Consider the following 18685-nt stretch of genomic DNA (forward strand, 5'->3'; position numbering starts at 1 on the left):
CCTGTTGTTTTAGTGTAATTTACATGAGGCTGTTGCACACTAACTTCACTCTTGATGAATTTATGTTATATAATGTGACATGCACACTTATTTAAACTCCCTACATGATCTTTTTCTAAACCTAACTTTTTGTTACCTAAACTTGACTGCAGTTGTAAAATCTTCCAACTTCATGATGCCACAACTTCCTCCAGGAACCCCTAGGACAAGCATTGCTTTCCAATGCAAACATTACATTTTTAGGCTCTCGACTGGTGACATTGCTTTCATACCAAAAGCCCAAGTTTGGCACAGACTGGGGTTATTATTTCCAATGAGCAGCTGCTCTTTTATGGGCAACTGCACAAGGCATGGTGTCGCAGACTATGTATGCTGCTCTGCCAGGTTTACCAGGTTTTAAAATCAACATCGCAGTCATTTACATTCTTAGTTGTTTGGTAGGATTTTCTGCTGCTCTCCGGTCCAAACACTATCCAAGGCATCCTATTCACTCTTGCATGTTTGGTCTCAATCCTGCATAAGGCTCAAAGGCCCATTACACTAGAGTAGTGCTACAAGCTCGGGTGGCGGGGCCCAGATCAGGGTGTAGAGGCAACGTCGTGTCTTCAGAATTATTTTTGTTTTCCTTTGCTGTGATGTTGGATGTCTTTAGCCATGTTACTGGTGTGGCTCTAGTGATGTCAGTGTTGGTAATATCTTAATTTTTAAATGGATTACCATGTAATTTTCTAAAGTTATTCATGGTCCCCAAAGACCGAAAACTAATGAATTTCCCCTCGGACCATCAGGTGGCTGATATTTTTGTTTTTTACTTTAATGTCTCAACAACAATTGGATGGCTTTGCATACATTTTTGTACCAACATTTACAGTTCCTTCCATGCAACAAGTTCGTAGGCTGAAATATAAGGCCAACACAGAAGGACCAAAGACTGCAGTATTTGGAATGACCACTTGAGGCTTGTTTCAAAAACAATGCAATCCTTATAGACCCCCATGTAAAAAGAAGAAATATATCAGAAAAAAACATACATAGCAGCAAATGTGCCATGCACTAAGCTAGCAGTGGGAGCAAGTTTTTTTTGCATTACATTACTCACATGAAAACGTGTTTTGCGGAGTGTTTTTTGCAAAAATTTGCTCTTGGCCGCTGTGCCAACTGTGTGTCCGAGCAAGTAACCTCTGCCGGCAGAGCAACTGACTTCCAGTTTGGCACTTTGCTAGGTTGAATGGTGGTTTAAAAAATGTAATCTTGCATTTCTTTTAGAATTTTCAAATATTATGCATGCCTCATGGGCCCGTTAATTTCGGGTATTCTATACCTCCCAAAAAAAAGCTATTTGCTTCATGCACCAATTAGCAGCTCTCATAGGAATGAACGGGACCTGCCTCCATGGCTGTATGCAGACTTATTAATACATCTATGCTGCATACCCTGGAAGTAAATCCAGAAGCCAGAAAACTTTTTCAGCGTTGGCTATGCGCCAGCTAACAACTTCATTGGAATGAATAGATGCCATCTTTGGTCGGATGTCTACTTATTATTAAAGTCTGTGATGTGAACATATGGTTCATGTTATCTCCACCTTATTGTCTAAATATTATAACTTCTGGCTCCAAAAAAAACAACATGGCGATGGTCAAAATGCCAAACTCAATGCTTCAAAACAGGAGAGCACAAACAAAGGGTAAAGTAACGATGGCTATGTCTATTATCTTATACAGTATGGTTTCCTCACAACAAATCATCACGGCTTTAGTGGTCCCTTGACTTTACCTCTAGTGCCACCATTAAGTTTAAATTTGCATTCGTGGATTTTTCAACAACTGCTGAATGTATTGCCATGCAAACAAATATGCATACTAACATGCTAAACTGGTTAAAATGGTCAACATTTTACCTGCTAAATAAATAATCCTGTAGGTGCTGGTGATGTTGACTGTGTCTTAGCATAGGAAAATATTGTGTTAGTGATGTTTTTATATCAAAGAGGAATTTGAAAATAACTCCAAAATATCTCCAAACAAAGCATTTTATTGGGACTAATGAGAATTTCAGCTCTTGATTAGATACAAATGTGCATCATTACAAAATAAACTAAAAATGATTAAGAGTATAGAAAATAGTTAACAAAATAACATGTAATTCTATTGCACCAAAACCTGATTGCAGAATAAATAATTTATCATCTACTTTTTTAAAAACAGAATTATGTCCATTTGTTTCCAATTTGACCACTAATTGCTGAGCAAATTAGTTTATGCATTTGTTTGTTTAGTAATGCTGTATGCGTGGAATCTGTTTGGTTTTCTTTGCAGTTTGGTTCACATTACTTTGCCTTTGCCCATGGTAATGTCATCCGCAGAATATTCACTTGGAATGTGGTTTATGTTGGATACAACAATATCAGGGTTGACAAGTCAAACATGAGAAATTCACATAAATAAAACTCAAACTGATGCATCGTGTTCTACAAGTCGTGCCCTTTAGTGTGGACTCAGGGACACGTGCATGTGTGTTGTTGTTGTTGTGGTGTGAGGGAGAGAGATAGAGACAGAGAGGGAGAGAAAGAGGCAAAATGAGAGTGAATCATTCTCTCACTCTCAATATTCTCTAAAGCAGAGCTCTCTTGCGGCATAGCCAGAATTCAGTGGACACCACTCATGCATACAATGCATGGTGCATGTCTGTGTGTGTGTGTGTGTGTGTGTGTGTGTGTGTGTGTGTGTGTGTGTGTGTGTGTGTGTGTGTTTGGGCTGGGGGAGAGAGGTTGATTTGGGCCTGGCCGAGAGGACAAACCACAGAGGAAAAAAGCAAATGAGGTGAGAGAGCAGATGAGACACCTTCTTCACAGGTTGAAGATACAGTAGGTGAGTTGTGAATTTCAATGAGGTTGTCTAATTGAATGAAGCAGGGACTCTCATAAGCATGTCACCTCAGTTCTTGTGCATAAGAGTAATCTAAACTTTTAAGCCGGCTGGAAATAAAGACTAGAGGTCTAAATTTCTGCTCGTGGCTATGAAGGTTTTAAATGGTTATTCCATCCCTATTGACCAGAGAAAAATGTCTGCCAATCTGTTAGATAGATGTGGCCTTATGTTTGTGGTGGCACAATGACAAGCACAAGCAGTGCTTCGAAAGTTTGGTATTTTGCTGAACTTGAAATTGGCTTTGTTTGCCTGTGTGGTATTTTGCCCAACACAGAGCACACGGTGCTCAGGAGGGAGGAGAGGTGTTAAACCGACACATTCTCAACACGTCACATGGTGCCACTCTGTCAGTGACCTTCTGCATCAACGTATGATGTTTTTGGTATTCTTCAGGGTCAGCTGTTTACACTCTGGGATGACATTACCACGATGTCAACAAATGCACACAATGGGATGATGCTGCAAGGTTTTTATGTTTGCCCAACATGAGCACATGGCAACCCACACAGACTGTCAAGATGGTTAGCATTAGGCAACAAAGTCACAGTCAGTTAGATTTAGGTAAAAGAGGCACATGATGAGTTGTAGTAAAAAAATAAAACACAAATCCACATGGGAAATAAACTCTGGACTCCTGCACAAAGTCAATTGTTATATTGTGTTGTTACCAGCAGCATTATTACCTGATGCTGTCCCTCAGCATTTCATGCACACATTACCAGTTCCGCCAGGCTGCGTTCTCAAGAGCTGCCTCCTGTGTGCTTTGCATTCCTGCTGAAAAAAACCCCAAACAGCTAAAATCCAGATTATGCTGGTAGCTGGTTTTAGCTGGTTTTAGCTGGTAGTACAGTAGTCTGATGGTCCTGACCCAGTTCTTTGGTCTTTGATTAGCTGGGTGGGCCACCAGCCGGACATGCTGGTTTGACCAGTCTGTCAAGCTGCACACAATTATCTAACACAGACTAACCTGATTTATGCCCTTTGCTTTTTATACTTCCCCCTCATGACACCGTTATTTTTCCATACTCAAGGACATTGATATGGTTTCAGTTTTACAGGAGCTTCAATGGATAAACCAGCAAGAGTGACTATCACAAGATGGTTTGATCAGCTAAACCATCAAAAATTATGCGAAAACATGCCATAACCATTTCAAACCTGGTTCAGCAGCAGGAATGTGGATGTCCGGCCACCAGCTGGCATATAATATTAATGCTATAGGTTCTGTCTGGGCGTGTTCTCGTCTGACGCCATCCAGCCACATTACAGCTGGACACAGAAGGTGGCTTCTGGCGTCATGCTCATACACCAAAAGCACTGACAGAGCGGACGTATTTGATGAGTTTGGAGTGAGAACGGGTTGTGTCGACAGATGGTGGGAGGCGCATTCAGATGAAGCAGTGCAAACTCAGTTGTTGGTATTTTGCTGGAAAATGGGTCTTAGACTTTGCTTTAAGAATAAACATCTCCACGTCTGTTTCTGACCTTAAAAATCTGCGTCTCATTTTGTCAACAAAGCAGACAAAAAAATCTGAACAAATGCACAGCAACAACAGAATAACTTGACTAATGAGTTTTAAAATTGTATAATACCTGGCAGATTTGCTCCCCCTCCCTGTTGATTCCTTGGCTGTGGACATTAGAAATTAAACTTCTGGTTTGACAGTGAAGGTGTGCAGTTGTGGATACCATTGTCTTACTTCATGACAATGCTCTCATTTGTTTTTAGAATACCTTATCATGGCACAAAATTCACCTGGAGAAAGCCTCACAAGCATCTTTTCTATTTCCATGTCAGGGCTAATGGGATGCTTTTCCCTAAAATTTTGATGCTTTGAGGCAGGATGACAAAAGTTTGTTGTATTACTCAATGGAGGTTGCGTTATTAATCCAGCTCTGAATCAGGTTGTTATTTGGCCTTGCCTTTGTGGTGTCAGAGACTGGCTGGCAGATGTGCTCCAAGGATGATAAAAAAAAGTCAAATGCAAGTTTCAGAAGTTTTCAGTTGCCTTGGTTAATTTCTTATATTTTAGTTTCCACACAGTTCTTTCACCTTACCAAGGTACTCAGATGTTTACAGTGAAAATTTCAGTTAAGTCCTGTAATGACACTTTTCCTTCACATTCCATTGCAGTTGACAGTATGACACTGTATGATATAAATACAAAATAATAGTGTTCAGATTTAATTGGAAATTTCATCAAAGTCTCATATGTTATCAGCGGTTTTAGAGAGCAGGGGTTTGTAGGAATCATCAGCTCAGTTTGAATGTGCTCAGACAGATATCAAACAATAATAAAAAATAAAGACAATAAATTCAAGACATTGCCACCAAGATGATGAAAATCAAAACAATTATGATGCATGAAATAAAATTACCTTAATAAAATACATGCGTTTAATTTTGGTCTTGATGTGGAGATTCCCATTTCTTCAAGACATTTTCCCCATGAGAGACAATAAATTAACCTTAACTTAAAACTGAATTGATCATTGCTTTGTCCTGGACTGTTCCAACAGGCCATTTAAGTTTTCCTTTGACCTAGGCTGCCACAAGAGCAATGCTGTTTTTTTGGGGGTTTTTTTTGGGATCAATTTTTTTTATTTAGTTTTGTGCAGAGTAAACATAAATCATATATACATAGCCAATAATAACAATAATATTAAAAGCAACACATAAATAATTATGACGAAAAGATGAATAATTCCGAAGGGGGGGGGGGGGCACATATTTTGACACATGGCTCATAAACAAGGGAAAAAAAACGACAATAGAGATTTAATAAATTGTTAAATAAACAGAGAAACTGAGAACAGATTCCCATGGCATTGCAGTGTTAAGTTAGTCCTGTTTACTTTGTGTTTACGTACTTCCTTTAGAAAAGGAGACCAAAACTATCGTTTTTTAAGCAAAGTTAAAGCCACGTCTTGTGGTAGCGCTCGTTATATGTACCAGGACGCTCTGGATGTGTGAAGTTAGACAGTTAAAGGCGTTGGCTACAGGATATTGGGGGCAATGAACAGTTCGACATCACGAGAGCGGACTTTGAAGACACACCCTGTTTGTATGTCACCTGTTTATTTCCTCCAAGCAGCGGTGAACCCCGTTTTAATTTGGTTTAACTCGAGTACACACTCCGACTGTATGGGTTTCGGTGTATGCCGATTTCATTAAAAGCAAACCTTGTGTCGTACCATTCCTGTGTATACATGGGTAATGTAGTATTTTTTTTTGTTTAGCCGCTCTAAAATATTTGTCAAATAAACTACATTACCCATAGTCCCTTGCTTCAAAGCGACTTGTGTTGACATCTGCCGGCAGTCTAGTCACACACGCTTCACGATCCATTCTACAAGGAGCTGTGGAAAAGGTAGGTATAGAAATATCAAGTTTAAATGGCCTGATAAATTGCTTATTTGTCGCGATTCGTTTGATATTAACAGTTCTCAGGGTGCTAATAGTACGGTAAAACGACTGCGGAAGTGGCAGCCAGGCTGGCAAGCTAATATCAGCTAGCAAGACAGACTCGCATACAACATTAGTGTGCATCTTTCATTAAGTTACGTTTAAAGTTAGTAAAAGTGGCACAAAGATATGTATCGTTTGTACAGTAATAAAACCATGACGAGTTGTATTTCCTCTGGTGTGTGCCCCACTTTACTGCCCGGAGAGAATGACGTTAGGTCTTTAAAAACTGGTGACTTCATATCACATATCACATTAGGTAACATTGACGTTAACGTAACTTTTTTTGAAGTCTGAGGGACTGTTGGGCGCTATTGACTTGCTTTTCATTCTTCATGTTTTGTTAATTTGGGCTGTGTTCATGTATGTGGCATAACATTCGGCAAGATTGTGTTTCTTTGTTAATATTTGAATTTATAATAATTTTTAATATTTTCAGCTGAGCTCCTACAATAAGTCTTAGATACTCTGTGTAAACAAAATTGTTACATCCATACCCTCAAGTGTAAAAGATGCACCATTGAAACTCATTTAAACTGCAACTTTTGACCCAGTCATCAAAGCAAAAAAAAAAACAACAACAAAAAAACATGCGTTATATTATTTCTGGGTGTCATGCTGGACTTTTTCCTTGGAATTTGTAATTTTTACTATTTTCCCAGTGGTGACATGATTTTTATCATATTTGGCATATTGAGGAAATACATACTATTACCACCATGTGGACTGTCACAGTAAATGTAGCTGCTAATCATTGACATATCCCAGATCGTGATTGTAAAAAAAATAAAATAAATAAAAATCTTTGCATCAACTTTAATGAAAATAATGTTTTTTTTTTGTGTATCTTTTTCCATTTAAAAACATAGTGGCACCATGACAAAAAACTGGCATTTGAAGGGTAAAGATTCTGAAAATTAATGAATATTTGATATTTGTGATTGATGCTGTTTAAAATAATAAACTCAATGAAAGAAGAATAATGTATAATATTTTTATGCCCACAAAAGTACATTTTGTGGTGAGTATTTGACACTGCGCTAAAAATTATAATGTATAACAATCAATGCTGCTGCTAATCATTGACATATCCTAGGCTGAGATAATAAGAAAATCTACTTAGCATGTAGTGTATCGAAAATAATTTATATTTAAAAAATGATTTTGTTAATCCAAACATAGTGACAAAAAAACTGGCATTAAAATGATGAACATTCTGAAAATCAATGAAGATTTGATATTTATGATTAAGACTGATGTTGGTTAAAAAATAAACTCAATTGTGCGCAGAGTGATACGAGTGTGTATAATATTAACGTGGGCCCTCAGGGTTAAAGATGGTTTCGAGTCTTAGACAGATCACAGTATTTAATTTGGCGTTCACCCAACCATGCCGTTGTTCTTTCCCTAATAATTTGATGTTAATTATAGGTATTCTAGTATCTCTCCAACTAACTCAACATTACTTCCTTGAAGAAAGCATTAAATCACAGATATTACAGTCAAATATCTAATAACTGTTAGGTGTTTTTGGGGGCTCATTGTATGCCGAATACTCTAAAGGATCCCAACAATGTGTTACAGCCACTAATAATATCCTGCTTTATATGAGTTATTCTAGTTTGGAGAGGCAACTTTAATAGACGGGTTCTTCTGTATGGAGTTCAATGTGTATGTCATATGCTGTATTACTGATAGGTTTTGTCATATAGAAACCATGCTGCCATGGAAGTTCAGGCCACTATTTGTCTTTCTGTCTGTCATAGAAACCAGCTGGAGAAGCAGAGTGTGGATGAGAGCATCAGACAACAATGTCGCCTCCACGGCTCACAGGTGCTCTGCGCTCCTTCTCCAATGTCAGCAAGAAGGAGGACTTCACTGAGAAGCTCTATGATCTTAAGGTGAGGACAGCTAGTAGATATTTGGAAATTAGTGTTATTGTCGTAATAGAACATTAAAAGTTTGGTTAATTAGTGTAATAATTATAAAAAAAACAACACAAAAAACGTAATCCATTTCACAGCCCGCTGGATTGGGATGCTAAAATTGAATTTTCTTTTTGCATGAGGAAATCAATGAAGGGATCAAATGTGCATGGAGCTATTTCATTTAACATTATGCAACTTTATTCAAATAGAATGGGATTTTTGATATCAATGATGTCTTTTACAGGGTTCCTATGTATCCTTTAGGGCTGCACCTAACGATCATAATTTTATCGATTAATCTATCAATTATTTTTTCGATTAATTGACTAATCTATCGATTTTTTTTTTATTGATGTAACTATTATTATCTTATTACTTGCTTAATATAACAATGAATTTACCGAAAATAACATTTTAAAACTTGTCATACATTGCAGGACATTATTCCCCAACAAAAAATAGTCCAGTCTTAACTGGTAATCTGTGTTTTACAGTCTTATATAAAGTCTCTCCAAAATAAAATTAATGCAAGAGCTTGTTGCACTCAAGAAAAGGAATGTAGTGCAATCTACATTTAGCAATCCAACAGCAAAATGAATAACACAATGTAAAATACAAGTCACTTAACAAAACAGTTACTCTTTGTTAAAGTAACAAACCTCAAATCAATTTGAATACCACTATAACTTTTCTCTAACAGAAATAGTTATAACTAGTACATTCTTTCTGCATCAAAATAGTCCAGCCATAACTGGGCCTTTAAGGCATATCGCTGCCTGCTGATATGAGTGCTGTATTTTCATATTTATAAGCACATATTCCTTCAATTATGAAGTTATACAAGCTCCTGCACAGCTGACAACCCCATCCTTTTTGTGTGTTTCAAAATAAAATGCATTGTATCAGCAACTGATGGCATTCTGTACAGAGGCACAGTCAGATAGCTCTTGTTTTGAAAGGGTTGAGGTAAAACAGATATCTTTGTTTTTCCTTAGCTCTGTGACAGAGAGACTTTAAACTACGGTATAAAGTGGTATAGACTCAACAAATGTGAGCATCACACGTTAAAAAACGGCGAGCCACCGTTTCTCTAGATGTGCTGCAGTGAGCGAGCAGTGTGCACGCTCTAACTTGATAACGTTAGCGCCGAAACAAAAAACAACAACACGCTCTGCACCGCTCATGCTCTCATGACGCGCGCTGTGTGAAACGGTGCAATGCGTCGAAGCACGTTACGTGAATCTTAGTATTCATGTAATCGATTACTCTGATGCGTCGCCCCAGCCCTAGTATCCTTATAAAGTTTTTAGAGGCTTTGAATTTATTAATCTAAAAAAAGGCCTTCATTTTTCTTAAATTGACTTACATTAATCTTTCAAAAGTCTTAAAAATGCTCAGACATGGGAAGTAGGATTTCATGAAAAGATTTTTTCTGATGTTGCATAGTAAGATCTCAAAATAATTGGTAACATCTCTTTTTTGTTAAATAATTAAATAAATTCTTCTTAAACTCGTCTGGTCTCTCACATGCAGAGTAGGAAAAACAAAAAATTGCCAAGAAAACTGTCCAGAAACGCTAGATGTTTCCCACTTCTGTTGGTAAACCAAATCTTAAAAGGGTTGTTTTTTTCAACATTTAACGTTGATACCTTAAATTTTCACTGGAAAAAAAAGACAATTTTTATGTTACAATAAACATTTGATCAAAATGAAATTACAAATAATTTTCCTAAAATAATTTACCTTTGATACAGCAAATATTGCTGCTGGCAAATGTCAACACAAGTTGCTTGTAGGGGCAGGATTAGCCTCTGGGACTAACCATAGACTGTTTGTGGGACTGCATGACCAAATTCACAAAAGCTAAATTATTAATATCCATCATGAAAAAAAGTCAGATGAATCAAGTCAGCATATTTTCCCACACTAAATATTTAACCAGAGTCAGAGATGTGTGCTGCTTTGACACTCACTGCAGGGTTCTATCTTTGGCAGTTTGTTTTGCTTCCAACTCTGTGAGCAAGCAAGTAATGTGATTTTGCATGTTGGTTTGTATTCCGGAAATTTTATATCTTTGATGACACAGCTTGTGTACTGTATGGCTCTTGTCCAGCTCCCTTTACCCTGCACATGGAAAAATCCAGAGTTCACTGCGAGAGAGTGATGCTTGGCATGTGCAGCTCAGGAGCAGAAGGCATTCAGCCAAAATATTTCAATTATAACTTGATGGAAAACAGTAAAGCATATAGAAGTATATGTGAAATGTGGTCTCACATGTCCTTAAGTTTTTACGTCATCACTGGTTAATAAATTATGTATTTGTTGGCTCTTTAGAGAAGTACATAACGTGGGATTCCTCTGGCTAATGGCAGCTTGTAACATTATTAACTGTAACCCACTAGACACAGTGTAAGCCTTTGCAGGTACTGAGAAACAGCTAGAGTATGCCCCAGACCCTGAAGTCATGCTACATATTTATCACATATTAGTAGAGTTGGTATTAGGGATGATAGCAATTAATTGATGATCGATTAATCGGTCATTAAAAATTTAATCAGACATGTGAAATTTAATCTATTAATTGGTAGACTATGAAATGCTGTCAAAATATATGGGATATACCGCTGTGAGCTTTGACTGAGGATAAAACACATTTGGTATTGTTTGAATTAGCAAAGTTTTTTTTTTTTTTAATAACGATTAATCGATTATAGAAAGTGCTTACTATTTGCAACCTTGGTATGTGTGAAATATCTTTTTTTTGCCACCAAAATATATCGTTAGACATTAAATGTATGCCAGATGTCATTTGCAAAAACTAGATGCCCACAGTGTATATAAAGCTAGACTCATACAAAACTCTGTCAAGACTGGATTTATTATCAGCTGCATGGGATCATGAAACAAAACTCTAATTATATTTTGTGTTTCTAAAGTTATTATTGGCACGACAATGTGATGAATTGCACATCCAAAGCCAACAGTTTGCTACCTTGATCAGCTGTCGCCAAGTCACACACGGAAACTCTGAACACATGTCAAAGCAAAGAAAAGATCATTGAGCTTTATTAACTTTTGAGCTCTTTATTAAATCAGCCATAAACACACAATAACACAGCCAACTGTCTTACCTTACCCTACCTTACCTAACCATACTGTACAGTATCGTACCGTTTCGTACTGTACCGTACCATACCTTACCATACTGTACCGTACCGTACTTTACCTTACCTTACCTTATCATTCTGTACAGTGCAGTACTGTACCTTACCTTACCTTACTTTTTCCAGGTCTTGTAATTTTGTAAAAGTACCATTTAGGACTGGGCGATATGGCTTTAAAATATTTTGGTGACATTTCAAGGCAATATCACAATACACAATATATATTGCAAAATTTTTAAATGTCCTTCAAACTAAGGTTAACTACGAAAATAATTAAAAAAAATATATTGAATGTACTGCAGTTACACTAAAGTTAAATAAAATAGCTAATGTCAAATAATAAAGTTGAATAGACTGCTGTTATAATAACATTTAATAAAATGTAGTTTGCAGCCCTGCTTCCCTCTTGTGAGGTCTTCAGAGGGTGGTTTAAATTACACATCAGAAAGTTGTGATGCACAAACACAGTACTATAGCCCTATGCAAAAAAAAAATAAATAAATAAAATTTAGCGTGGTGAATGTAAGGTAGACGGTGGACATCAAACTTTTTCATATAAAGAGGCTTTAGAGACAGTCTATCTTGCACTTTAGACGCAATGTCCCTTGTGTCCATTGTCCGATGGACACTGTGGGTGGATTTCCACTTGGTTGGATCTTTTATTTTCTCTGGTTTGCTTTCATATGTTTGTACCTGTGTTTCATATCCTTCTTGGCTTTTGTTAGTTTATACCCTTGCCAATAATCATTATCCAATATTTTCAAAATCAAAACATCCTATCTTTCTGCTCCATGTCAGGGATTTGTTTCTGTTCACTTGCCTCATCCCACAACTTGAAATGAGATTGGGAGCCGTGTTCAGCCATTCACTTTTACCTGGCTCACCTCCAGTTAAATCCTCTCAGCAGAAAAAAGTGCTTCTCCAGGGAAAAGATGGCAGAAGTCACTCTGAGATTATCTCTGTGCTTGTGTTAAAATGCTTAGTTTCAGAAGACATGATGATGCAGATTGTAATGAAGTCAGTGTGTTAATGCTTCTCCTGACCTCAGAGCCTCAACTGTCACACCTGCTCAGATTTAATACCTCACTGCTCTGATGACAGAGGCTTAAAAAAAGTTATTCTCATTAACACCGACTTTCTCCAGAACTACTGAGGTATGTCTAACTACATTGTAAGCAAAAGCACATTATCATATACAGCATCATTTTGGTATCATTTTGGTTGTATAGGCATTATTTTTAAAGACTTTCAAATGACACCACCCAGCCTTTTTTATGTTTATCCCCCCCCCCCCCCCCCCCCCCCCGGTGAATTCATTAACTAGGTCATTTGGCACGTTAACATGGAGCCTACTAATCTGATTAGAATATGTTTAACAGCCCAAACAGATTAAATATGATCCATATAAGCACCTCAGTCATCATGAACAGGCCAAAACCGATTCAGATTTCAATCCGTTGCAGAGAAGAAGTTTAAATCTGTTCATAAAGCGATCAAAAGAAAATCTGTGTCATGAAAAATGATGAAGCTGATTCATCTTTTGCTATTGCAACAGATGATAAATATCCATTTTAGCCATTAGTTTAGCCATAAGTAACTCACTCACTCCTGCCCGGGCTCACGAGAGGAGAGGGAGAGAGCACTGTGCTGCTGTCAGACATTATCCGTTATTTATATTTCAGTGCCAGAAAATGCACTTTTGTCGTGAGAGTGTACAAAAAGTGTCAGTTGTGCTTGTCCAATGGTCAGTACCAGAGTTTGCAGCCTTTTCAAGTTACTAGATTCATAATTTTTGTATAATAATTATAATGTCACACAGCTGCTCTACTTATATGCGTAGGAGCATGTAAACAGAAGATCACATTAGCGGACATCCCATGTAAACAGTTACCTAAATCAGATTGACAAAAAGTGTGCATGTAAACACAGCTAAAGTTGTCTTTTTTGGGAGGTGAGCTATAAACCACTCATTATTACTAGAAAATGCCAAAATCCATGATGAGTGAATGAGTATCTGAGTACTTCAGTTCTATTATCACAGTTTTTGCATAAGGGATTGTGCTACATGATTCATTTATCTATGATTGTTTAAATATATGATATAATCCTTGATAGAAGTTTTTCAGTGTTAAATTTCTATTGCTATTCTCTGACTAAGAATTTCTGTGATTTCTGTGGTTCATTGAGAGGTAAACTGAATCATAACTGCAATACAAAACGTTTCTCCTTTGAAGTTTTTATATAAATCAATTAATTAACAAAAATCATATGAGACCCAGCTTCTGTTCCTTGGAGCCCCTAATGGTTCAGTCCCATAAAGGTCTCTCTCACTGGGTTTTGTTGGGATGGGTCCTTCCCAAAGTGAGGTAGCTTGCAGTTTTTTTTAAAGGGGAAAAAATATCTAAAAAATCCTATAGGGATCTATGTTCTCTTTACTTGTCTTGGGAATTACTACTCAGCCCGTAAAACCAGTCCTTCACTGTCTTCTGTGACTCTCGAGGAGCTTTGTTATGTCTGAGAAAATAACTCTGATGATGTTATCATCACAAGGTTACTTTCTATAACAATTTTTTAAAGCTTCTGGGAACCAAAATCACCAAAAACTTTATTAATATGTAATTTTAGGGTCTTACGATAATAAATAGCATCAAAGATGATCAGATATTAGCCTTAACCCAAATTTGAAGTATTGTCATTTTAGTTTTTTCACAGTTTTCCTGAAGCTGTGTTGATTTAGGTGTGGTTATCCCAGATCCATTTCACCTAATATGGATAAAGACAATCCAAAGTGAGGTGTCAGTTGATACAAATTTAACATGCCAAACTGAAATCCCTGGAGCATTGGTAAATTCGGAGTGCTGTTGGAATGTACCGTTATCCAGAGGATAGCACTCTTGGAGTGTCAGAGCGCACTCTGTCTGCGGGGAAGGAGCAGGGAAGGAGCGGCAAAGAGCCGAACAGAGAAAATGTGTAATGAAGTTAATTTTTGGTTTAATTCATGAAGAAATGGAACACTCTGTGGCTTTGAACAGCAGCTCTCTCATTTTAGTGCAGAGCGTCAGAGGGCTGGAACAGATAGAGCAGTACCACGCCAACTCTGCTTTGCTCCATGGCTGTTGTAGTGGGGACGAGAGACAGTTGACAAAGGTGGGATCCAAGGTGTCAATCAAAACTTGATCTGCCATGCCCACACAGTCTGGAGAAATGCTGTTCTCCTCAAAATGAGCTGTTTTCAACTCAGTTTTCTTTGATAGTTACTATGTGCATTCATACTATTTCAAGCCACATTTCCAGAGGCTTTAACAGAAAGCCACAGAGTTACTCCTGCGTTTGCCAGACTGTTATTGTTTATTCAAAGTTTTCTGGCTGGCTAATCACTTTAAACAGATATCTGCATACGTATGCAGAATCTTTTGGCGATGGGACAAGATTTTGGTATCACAAGTGTTCTAGTTTCTTTTTCTCTTGTTTTTCTTTTTTGTCTGTTTGAAATTTGAGAAGTAATGACCAATCATGTTTGAGCAGCATGTAAACTGTGTTTGCTGACAAGCAGAATGCATTAGCCGAAACGCAATCTCAGAACCCACTGGTTATCATCTGATGCCGTTTTAAATTAGCTTTATATTAGGTTTTTATGAAATATATTTGTATTCATATACAAATTTCTGTTGATAGAGATTCGCTGAAATGACAGAAGATGAGGTCTTGGCCCAAATATCCCCTGGCTACAGCAGATCTCCTAAAATACTGGCCCTTGCCCCTAGAGGCTTTATTGTTGTCAGCAGTAGCCGATGGGTTCAGAGATTGCCAGCTGGCTAACACTAGCTCATTTAGAGAAATGTTGATGTTGATCGAAGTGACAAAAAAGAGTAATTTGGGTTCAAAACATACTGCAGAAAGCAGGCATCGTCTTGATTAATTTAGCTCTGTACTAGGGTTGTAACTAACAACTATTTTTTATTGGTGATTAATAAGTCAATCATTTTCTAGACGAATCAATTAGTTGTTTGGTCCCTAAAATTGTCAAACATAGTTTAAAAATATCTATTGGTGTTTCCAAAAACCCAAGTTAATGTTAACAAATGTCTTGTTTTGTCCACATCTCAAAGATATTCAGTTAATTGTCATACAGGAGTGAAGAATCAAGTAAATATTTACATATCAGAAGTTGGAATAAGAGAATTTTGACTGTTTTCCCTAAAAATGACTTAAACCAGTTAAATAATTATCAAATTAGTTTATGAATATTTAAAAAGTTGACAACCAGTGGACTGATTAATCTGACCATGCTGACTGCACCATGTACTGCTTTGACAAATTATTTACACAGTGCATTGGCAGACTGTTTTTGGTTTTTTATTCAAGGCTATGTGGGCAATTAGAAATACCATTGATAATAAGAGTGCTCAGTGCTCCTGTTCTCCTTCTTGAAATGTAATTGTTTTTTTTCTCCCTGTGGCTCCTGTTAGACCAAACGACTGAAGAGACGGGAGCTGTTTGCCAGAGATGGCCTGACGTGGCAGAAGATTGTCCATTTCTGCTCTGAGCATCAGGACAAAGTTAAACAGCAAGCTGCCAGTCAGGAACTGAAGAGCCTCCTTCTGGCAGCCAAGCAAATTGGTAATTAACTCCTCAGCCTCGAATCCATTTTCATTTCTTTCAATCCATTTTCATGTGAAAAATAACAGAATGCCGTGCTTGTCTAAGTGTGATTATGATACACTTGGCAGTGTTTTGTGTCTTTGTGTCAATTGTGATCAGAAAGCATTGTGATATTAAAGTTTTACTTAAAGGGATTGTTAACCAAATTACACAAATAAAAATTAAAAATAAAAATGAAAACTTAAACTACTTTAGTGGACACAACGATGTACAAACCCCAATTCCAATGAAGTTGGGACGTTGTGTAAAACGTAAATAAAAACAGAATACAATGATTTGCAAATCCTTTTCAACCTATATTCAATTGAATATACTACAAAGACAAGATAGAAAGATATTTCATGTTCAAACTGATAAACCTTATTGTTTTTTGCAAATATTCGCTCATTTTGTATTTGATGACTGCAACACGTTCCAAAAGGGCTGGGACAGGGCCATGTTTACCACTGTGTTACATCACCTTTCCTTTTAACAACACTCAATAAGCGTTTGGGAACTGAGGACACTAATTGTTGAAGCTTTGTTGGTGGAATTCTTTCCCATTCTTCGACTTCAGTTGCTCAACTGTCTGGGGTCTCTGTTGTCGTATTTTGCGTTTCATAATACGCCACACATTTTCATTGTGAGACAGGTCTGGACTGCAGGCAGGCCAGTCTAGTACCTGCACTCTTTTACTACAAAGCCACACTGTTGTAACACGTGCAGAATGTGGCTTGGCATTGTCTTGCTGAAATAAGCAGGGACGTCCCTGAAAAAAAAAGATGTCGCTTGGATGGCAGCATATGTTGCTCCAAAACCTGTATGTACCTTTCAGCATTAATGGTGCATTCAGAGATGTGCAAGTTACCCATGCCATGGGCACTAACACATCCCCATACCATCGAATGGGCATTCGATTCTGTTTTTTTGGCCTTGCCACTTACGTGCAGAGATTTCTCCAGATTCTCTGAGTCTGAGTCTGATGATATTATGGACTGTAGATGATTGAATCCCTGAATTCCTTGCAATTGTACGTTGACAAACGTTGTTCTTTAACTGTTGGCGTATTTGCTCAGGCAGTTGTTCACAAAGTGGTGAACCTCGCCCCATACTTGCTTGTGAACGACTGAGCCTTTCGGGGATGCTCCCTTTATACCCAATCATGACACTCACCTGTTTCTAATTAACCCGTTCACCTGTGGATTGTTCCAATCAGGTGTTTTTTGAGCATTCTTCAACTTTCTCAGTCTTTTGTTGCCCCTGTCCCAGCTTTTTTGGAATGTGTTGCAGGCATCAAATTGAAAATGAGTGAATATTTGAAAAAAAAAACAAAACATAAAGTTCAGTTTAAACATTAAATATTTTGTCTTTGTAGTGTATTCAATTGAATATAGGTTGAAAAGGATTTGCAAATCATTGTATTCTGCTTTTATATATGTTTTACACGTCCCTACTTCATTGGAATTGGGGTTTATTAGTGACCCATAGGAGTGCCATGAAATTGCACTAATGCTGAGTTTTGGGTGGGTCAGACACTTCTGCAACTTACAAAGTGACTGTTGAGTCAATGAAGTTCCTGCAAAACCCTATTAAACCAGAATTGTCATATTATAAAGCACTCAACATTCAGCATTGTTATTGATCTGATACAAAAAAAAATGGATTTGACTTTAGAAAAAGAATAAAGACAAGCTAATGTTACATGTGTACAAACTGCAAATTTACTCTGACATTCATTTTAAATATCTACCCTGACCAACCCAAAACAGAAGTAGCAAATGTCATGATAGCAATAGGAAGCTCATTTGTCCTTTGCCACTGTTGCCATCATCTGTGGTATATCATACTTAAAACTTTGCTGAAGAATAGTGCACGGTGATACGTTCTTTGGAACAACCAGCATGAGTTAGAGTTTTGATGCGTAATTGAAAATCTAGAGCCTCACCACGGATGCTGCCATAAAAAAGGTCTGCTCCACATGTGTACAATAAGTCAATGAATTAATTTCAGAAAAGAGCCTATAGCCAAGCACTGCAACTTTTCCAAGTTGCAGAGCAAATATACACCCACATTCACACTACAAACCTCAGTGCTTAATTTGGAGATTAGTTCATAAGGCATCGTGACATGAAACAGCAATTTCTCTCTTAAAAAAAAAAAGAAAAGATCTATTAACAATGGTAAGCGTAAAAGAAAGGATAGGAGCTACTTTCAAGGCTGTTCTAATGCTGCGTACCATTTACCTCGCAGGTCAGAGGTCAGTGCTGGGTATGTCATCATACCAGGGACGGGCAATATGGCCTAAATTAAAGTCTCAGATTTTTCACACCACACTCATTTTACATTTTTAATCAATGAGTTTGTCCCCTCTTAATAACAAACTATATATATATTTGATTTTAGCAATAAAAATGAAAGGTTAACTCAAAATTTTAGAGGGCTTGAAGTCAGTGATGCATATTGCACAGTTTTGCAGTTGAACAGTGGAGTATTGAAAATGACCAATATTGAAATCAAACAGTTGTTTAACATTAGTTCCATGTCAACAAATAATGT

At 37.3% G+C, this 18685-nt stretch overlaps 1 protein-coding gene across 1 annotated transcript in view; it reads left to right on the forward strand.

Moving 5' to 3' along the window:
* The first annotated feature begins 6225 nt into the window (after positions 1-6225).
* The window catches only part of ascc3 (activating signal cointegrator 1 complex subunit 3), a 202737-nt gene continuing 190277 nt past the window's right edge, over positions 6226-18685 (forward strand). The window contains 3 exon segments of the mRNA XM_042490728.1: positions 6226-6301; positions 8163-8297; positions 15958-16108. Of these exon segments, the coding sequence (XP_042346662.1) occupies positions 8208-8297; positions 15958-16108 (241 nt within the window). The 5' untranslated portion in view covers positions 6226-6301; positions 8163-8207.

Source organism: Plectropomus leopardus, chromosome 7 (assembly GCF_008729295.1).
Source record: "Plectropomus leopardus isolate mb chromosome 7, YSFRI_Pleo_2.0, whole genome shotgun sequence".
NCBI classification, from domain to species: domain Eukaryota; kingdom Metazoa; phylum Chordata; class Actinopteri; order Perciformes; family Serranidae; genus Plectropomus; species Plectropomus leopardus.